The sequence below is a fragment of the Lipotes vexillifer genome, unplaced genomic scaffold (assembly GCF_000442215.2).
Source record: "Lipotes vexillifer unplaced genomic scaffold, Lipotes_vexillifer_v1.1 scaffold27, whole genome shotgun sequence".
Lineage (NCBI taxonomy): Eukaryota > Metazoa > Chordata > Mammalia > Artiodactyla > Lipotidae > Lipotes > Lipotes vexillifer.
The window spans coordinates 72,660-80,485 of NW_006787756.1; the positions used below are offsets into that span (position 1 = coordinate 72,660).

General features: G+C 41.9%; 1 protein-coding gene across 1 annotated transcript in view; it reads right to left on the reverse strand.

Moving 5' to 3' along the window:
- Positions 1-7,278: 7,278 nt before the first annotated feature.
- Positions 7,279-7,826, reverse strand: part of LACTB2 (lactamase beta 2) — a 33,470-nt gene continuing 32,922 nt past the window's right edge. The window contains exon 7 of the mRNA XM_007460780.1: positions 7,279-7,596. Coding sequence (XP_007460842.1) covers positions 7,553-7,596 — 44 coding nt within the window. The 3' untranslated portion in view covers positions 7,279-7,552. The remainder of the gene's footprint in view (positions 7,597-7,826) is intronic.

Here is a 7,826-nt window from a genome sequence, read left to right on the forward strand (position 1 = left end):
TTTTTGGCGGTACACAGGCCTCTCACTGCTGTGGCCTCTCCCGTTGTGGAGCACAGGCTCCGGACACGTAGGCTCAGCAGCCATGGCTCACGGGCCAGTGCCATTTTGAGTCCTGCTCCTTTCTAAGTGATTCTAACCACCAATCCTACCACCACACCCATAGCCTGAAAGCTTCTAAGGGCTTCTCTTTATTTCTGATATTCTGAAATTTTGAAATGGTATGACTTGGTATGGATTGTTTTATCTTATTTTTACACTGTTGAGCACTAAGTAGACCCTTTCAATGGAAAGACGCATGTCCTTCAGTTCTGGGAAATCTTCGTGTATTTCTTCTTTGATAATTTCTGCCTATTTTCAGTTCTTTTCTTTCTGGACCCCTATTACTTTGATTTTGTACCTCCTGGTTTCCTTTTAAAGTCTTCTGTCTTTTCTCTTCTCTTTTCCATCTTTGTTGTTGTTTTCTTCTCAACTTTGTTTTCCAACCGTTCTACTTACTTTGGTTATATATTTTTATTTTCCAAGACTTTTTCACAGTTACTTTTCATAGTAATCTTTCTTATTTTATAAATTCTTTCCCTTATCTCTCTAAAGATACTAATAATTAAAAATTTTTTCTCTACATTGACTTTTTTCTTTGCTTTTGCTTGTTTTGCTCCATTTCTGATGTTTGATTTCTGTTTATATTAAGAGATACTGATTGGAAACTGTATATGTGGGTGAGTGTATGAGAGGATTTGTCAAATTGTAGGGAGATATGGCCATTGTGTTGGAGAACCCACATGTAACTGTATGTGCAGGTTTTTTTTCTTTCTTTTTTTTCCCCCCAACCTGGGAGGATTTGATGAGGGGTTTTATAACAATGGTTCAAAGTGAGGTCTCTGATGAGATTAGGGTCTTGTGAGCAGGGCTTGTGCAGGTTTTTTCTCTAGATCATTCTCTCTCTCGAGATGAAATTTCCAATCTTCTACCTGGCATTTCCTCTATTTGTGATTTTTTTTTTCTTTTTTTTCTTTTTTTTTTTTGCGGTACGTGGGCCTCTCTCTGTTGTGGCCTCTCCCGTTGCGGAGCACAGGCTCCGGACGCGCAGGCTCAGCGGCCATGGCTCACGGGCCCAGCCGCTCCGCGGCATGTGGGATCTTGCCGGACCGGGGCACGAACCCGTGTCCGCTGCATCGGCAGGCGGACTCTCAACCACTGCGCCACCAGGGAAGCCCTGGCATTCCTCTATTTGGAAGCTGCTGTTCTGGGGACAGGTGAGGAAAGGGGAATGGAGGTCTACTGTTCTGACTTTTGCTTAACTTTTTTCTACCTTTCACCTCCAAGAATAAACTTCAGTCTCTTTTTTTGGAGGTGGTGGTTGGCTGGCTGTGTAGCACTGGGGTCTGTTGCACATAATAAGCTTTCACTATGGGGACTTACCTGGTGGTCCAGTGGTTAAGACACTGCGCTTCCAATGCAGGAGGTGTGAGTTCAATCCCTGGTCAGGGAACTAAGATCCCACATGCTACGTGTGAAGCCAAAAAAAAAAAAAAAAGCTTTCACCAATCCCAGTTTTTAAACATAAGTATTTATTTGTTTATTTATTTATTTATGGCTGTGTTGGGTCTTCGTTACTGTGTGCGGGCTTTCTCTAGTTGCGGCGAGCGGGGGCTGCTCTTTGTTGCGATGCTCACGCTTCTCATTGAAGTGGCTTCTCTTGCTGCGAAGCACGGGCTCTAGGCACACAGGCTTCAGTAGTTGTGGTGCACGGGCTTAGTTGCCCTGCGGCAGGTGGGATCCTCTCGGACCAGGGCTCGAACCCGTGTTGCCTGCATTGGCAGGCAGATTTTTGTTTTTTAATTAATTTTTTTATACAGCAGGTTCTTTTTAGTCATCCATTTTGTACACATCAGTGTATACATGTCAATCCCAATCTCCCAATTCATCCCACCACCACCCCCAGCCCTGGGCAGGCAGATTCTTAACCATTGTGCCACCAGGGAAGTCCCCAGTCCCAGTTTTAGAGCAGAGCAGTACCCACCTCTGCAGCATCTGGTGCCTCCAACTCCTCACCTTCTCAAGGGGTTGTTAGGGTGAACTGGCCCTCTTCCCTCCTGCAGCAATTTTTTTTTTTTTTTTGCGGTACTCGGGCCTCTCACTGCTGTGGTCTCTCCCGTTGCGGAGCACAGGCTCTGGACGCGCAGGCTCAGCGGCCACGGCTCACGGGCCTTGCCGCTCCGCATGAGAGTTCTTCCCGGACCGGGGCACGAACCCGTGTCCCCTGCATCGGCAGGTGGACTCTCAACCACTGCGCCACCAGGGAAGCCCCAATTTTTGGCTATAGTTTTATCACCTCCCTGACTCTATCCGCTGTCTTTCAAAATTTGGTTAAAATCTCTGCAATCTCTTCTTCGACCGTCTTCTCAGGTTTCTTTTAATATTATTTTTTATCTGTACCTCTGTAAACTTAATATATATTATTTTTGGGGGGCTCTTGGAAAGGAATGGCAATAAACATGTGATCCATCTGCCATAAATCAGTACCAAAAGTTAATTTTCAAACAATAATGCTTAATATGCTTTTAAAAACTGCCTATAATGTTAATGGATTTTAATATGGATTTGCTGGGGATTCAGAATTTTAGCATTTTTGAGCAGTCTTTCAGGATAAAATTGGTAAGCAGCAGCCACTTTTTTGAGAGTTTAATGTTATATAATTCAATAATGGATAAAATAAGCATAAACAGCACATAAGATGAGTCTTCATTTAACACTGTTGACTGTCCCTTTTTGGATGCCTCTCTTGGTTGCTGTCACGCCTCTCTCCCAGTGATTATCCTATCCTTGATCAAGCTTTCTTAATCGTCCTTGCCAATTCTCTTCCTTTGTACCCACCCCAAGGTTGTGTACATTTACCCATTGCTTTCATGGCAACCTCAGGGCCGTGACTTCCTAATCTCTCTCTAACCCAGACCGCCTTCTTAAGCTTCTCTGTAGATTGAGGTGCAGGTCAACTTACCATTTTCCCAGTGGGCATGTACCTCCCCTCTGTTCTGGGAGACTAGCCCAGTAGATTCTATGAGACAGACTCAGGCCTTTTCTTTTGATTAAGACGTTTCATTATTTATATTTTGAATAAGCAATACATTCAAATAATTCAAAAGTCCAAAGATATAAAAGGGTAGAGTGTGATGTTTCCGGTCCTATCCCCTGTTCCTCAGCTAACCCATAAGTTCTCCTCTTGGGAGGTAACCAATGTTATTGTTTTTTAAAATTCTGGGGGTGTTTTTCCAGAGATATTGCCTGCATACACAAGTAAATACACTTATATAGGCCCCTCCTCCATTCTCCACTTTAATTCCAAATGTTTCAAAACGCCCAGCATCAGTGCGGCTGGAACTAAGACTTTCACAATCAATATTTCAAACATGGAACTTTTTTCCCCAACAAAACCAAGTATCCTTTTAAGCCCGCCCCACCCCCCCCCGCCCCCAGAATGGAAAAGCGGGGAAAGACTGATGAGTTTTCCTGCTCCAACAATGCCTGGAAATTGGTAGCAAGATTTAAGCTGGTGCACTGCACTGGTGAGCAAGGGAGACTGGCAAGGGAGAGGGCGCAGAAGTTCAGCATTGGCGGAGTTAAGAAACACCCGCACTTAAATCTTTTCTCATTTTCTCTAGGATTCCAGCCTCCCTGCTACTAGTCAACTTTACTTTTTCTTTTTTTAAACATTTTTTGATTTTACATTGGAGTATAGTTGATTTATAATGTGTTAGTTTCAGGTGTACAGCAAAGTGATTCAGTTATACATATACATATATCTATTCTTTTTCAGATTCTTTTCCCATATATGTTATTAATTTTACTTTTTCTTGAAGTGACAACCTGGACATATGAAAATACTCACAAATAACTTAAAAATACTCAGAAAGTCTCCCAGAAACACACAGAAAAGATTCAGGTTTCACAGAGTTGGCCGGGGCATCCAGTGAGCTACCGCAGAGAGCTCTGATTTATTTATCATCTATTTTACACACACTGGAAAGAAGGGAAAGCTATTTATGAAGGAATCAGTACTGGTCCCAAACCCTTCTCTGAGCCTCTTCTCCATCTGAGAAGAGCTCTCACCCACTGTGGGCAGGCATGTGCCGAAAGCTGGGCCAAATACAGAATCTCATGTTTCCCTGACCACAGACACTGGTCCAAGGTATGGGTAATGAGCCAGTACAAGTCATCGAGTCCTTCCTCTAGGATTTTCCAAACTGAAGCTGGAAGAACTAGCTTTCCCTGCTGGTTATGAGCTCACAGCTGCCCGTAACCTTCATGTGAAGGAGCCAGTCTGCTGTGGAGGCTCTGACCGCCCCCCCCCCCAAAAAAAAAAAGATGTTTGGGGTTGTACTGATGGGATCCAAATCTTCATTCTTATTCACAAACCTGGCTTCACCTTCAACCTTCTCAGGTTGGTTAGCTGTGCCAACCAACTTTCCTTTTGCTTACACTAACCTGCAACAAAATATAGCCTATTTAGCCCCAGCTCTGTATATCTAAGTGCTTACCAGGTATCTCTCTTTGGATGTTCCCTGGTACTTCAGACTCATATCTACACTACAATGCATCGTCCCTCCCTTACCCACTCTATGTACCCCACTTCCTGTATTCCCTCATCCTGGTTATCAATTCAGCAACTACCCAGCTGCCCAAGCCAGAAATCTATAACGCTACTGGGCTTCTTCCTTTCCACCTGATCCCATCCCTCAAGACCTAACAGGTCCCTAAATTCTATTCCTCTTCTTAAATATTTCTCCTGTTACTCTGTCTTCTACTACCTTTGAGACTCCTTTGGCTTCTTTGTTCCCTCCCCTACCGTGCTGAAAAGGCCATCTCAGAATACTTACCCTGTGTACTGCCTCTGTCGAGTGGGGTACCCTTCTGGTGCCAGATGACTGGTCTAGAGCAGTTACCATAAGGGCTGGTCAGTAACATATAGGACAGGATGGCGGGAGAGCTCTCCAAAAGGGATATAGAAGATTAATTACACCAGTCAGGTCCTCTTGTATGAGGAGATCTGAACCTGAGACACCTAGAGAGCTATTCAGTGGTTGCAAAACAGAAGCTTAAGGATTATGGGGAGAGGGCAGATGTAATGGTAAGGAGAATGCAAAAACTCTTGACTAAATAGAAGATGAGTAAGCGGAAGCTATGAGTAATCTACAACCTCTGGGTGTACTGAATGGGGGTAAAGTAATTGGCTGGAGTGATAGAAACAAAAAGGGGAGCAAAATTACCATCATGGTCGGGGACAAACTCACTGTTGAGGAGACAACAGAATAATACTAGTCCTGTCCTGGACCACCACCTGCTTTCCAGTTGCTAAATCGTGTATATCCATCCTGTGTGGCTGGACGACAGCACGCTGGTTCCTGTGAGTTTGTGTTCCCATGAGATGCTTCTTATCCTTATGACCTCAACCCACAAATACTATACAGTGTAGTTTGGTCACATGAATTCGTTCCCCAACCACGTGATGCTTTGCCACCTGTTTATGTGCATACACTATTTCTTCCAACTAGAACAATCTTCTCATCTCCCAAACAGATACCCCTAACTTCGTCACCTGGCTGCCACTGACTCATCTTTCACAACTGGGTGTAGGCTCCTCCTCTAAGCAGCTTTCTGTAACCCAACCAGGTTACACACTCTTCCTTTACTCCAAACATACTGCTACTGCATATCGTAATTGTGTGTCTCCACAACCAGATAAGCTTATTTTGAGAGCAGAGATGCTATTTTGTTCCCCTTTGTATCCCCAGCGTCTGGCCCAGTACCCACACAAGGCAGATACTTAGTGGATGCCATTGTTTTTGATGAAGCTCAGTTGCCTAGACTCATTCAAGAACCAAGTTTCATAACCTTCCCTCATCACCCCTCTTTCAACAGATCCACTTGCAGCTTAAAGTGTGCCATGGTACCTTAGAAAGACAGTGATTCCACAGCTTTGTGTATGCGATTCTCCCAGTTCAGAATGCCCTTCTCATCCCTGTGCCCTAATTCGTTGTGGATTTAATTTGCATTTCCCTCATGATTAGAGATGTTGAACATCTTTTCATGTGCTTATTGGCCATTTGCATATCTTCTTGGGACAAATGTCTTATCAAGTCCTTTGCCCATTTTTGAATTGGGTTGTTTGTTTTTAGTTGTTGAGTTCACAGTCATTTTGTAATATGGAATGGTTTCAGGAACACAACAGGTCTCCAGAGTTTAGAATGGTACGAAAATTCTAGGGGCCTTTGGAAAAGGAGCAGGAAGAGGTAAGGATGTTAAAGAAAGTTTTTAAAGAATTTTTAAAAAGTCTTTAGAAAAGAGAAAAGAAAGTATACTTTCAGGATTCTGAGCTCATTTTTGTATTATCATTTGGCAACCTTATGGGTTAAATAAGCATTGGTGGGCTACCTTAGAACCTAACTACTATTTATTTTAAATAGGTATGCTTGTTGCTTATCTATTTTTTAAAAAATTAGTTTTGGCTGCACTGGGTCTTCGTTGCTGTGTGCCGATTTTCTCTAGTTGTGGCGAGCGGGGGCTGCTCTTTGTTGTGGTGCGTGGTTTTCTCATTGTGGTGGCTTCTCCTGTTGCAGAGCACGGGCTCTAGGCATGCGGGCTCAGCAGTTGTGGCTCATGGGCTCTAAGAGTGCAGGCTCAGTAGTCATGGCGCACGGGCTTAGTTGCTCCGCAGCACGTAGGACCTTCCTGGACCAGAGCTTGAACTCATGTCCCCTGCACTGGCAGGTGGATTCTTAACCACTGCGCCACCAGGGAAGTCCCCTAACCACTATTTAAAAACACTTCTCATAAAAAATTCTGTCTTATAATATTCTAATTTTAAAAACGTTGGCATATAATTCATATATATGTTGATGACTATATATGAAAACCTAAATTTGGAAAGTAAGTTGGTTGTACTAATGGATTACAGAAATAATTATTTATATACAATGACTTTAATTGGGAATTTAATATTTTTCTATTACCAGAAGTTGATTTACATGAATCATTTGTGGGATGCCACTATGAGAAAGTATACATGATACAGAGGTATAGAACTGATATATAAACATGATATAATTGATAGAAACATGAAAACAAGCCTGTAATCTACGGATATAGACAAAGGTTGCAGAAAAGGAAGGATTACACTGAAATCTGTGCTGTTAATTGAAGCAGCTAGAAAAAACAGTATTACTGACCACTGGTAATAGATAAATAACCTCCAAGAATAATATCCAGTTTAAATGACATGAATTATTTTAAAAGAAACTTATTTTATGCATTGAAAATGGATAAACTGTTGGATTTTGAATTTTTGGTAAAATGTTATAAGACCTAGGTGAGACAAATAGCTAATATTATAGGTGTAAAATGTAATTTACATACTTTAGAATAAGTATGATGTTATTTTAAAGTATATTTAGGATTTTCAATGTTCCACACGGTATATTCTCTGTAAATAATGAATAGTTAACAAAACATACCGTTCTCTAAAAACAAAACAACAAAATCTTTCTTTAAGCTGAAACTAAAGATGAGCTTTCCATTTCTTCTCAGGATCCATGTTGCTAACTGTGGAAAGAAAATTACAGAGTAAAAATTGAACAAAAGATGAGCAATCACTAGATTTTAAGTTATCTTGTAACTAGAAAAAGCATTAATTCCGAAAATAATTTTGTTGCTCAATATACAGTTGGGGTTTTCTTGGGGGCTGTACGTATAAAGATGTTGCTGAAGCTTCTACACAAAGTCCAACTTTGCACTTCTTGCTTTCTTTTCTTTTTTTTTTTTTTTTTTTGGCG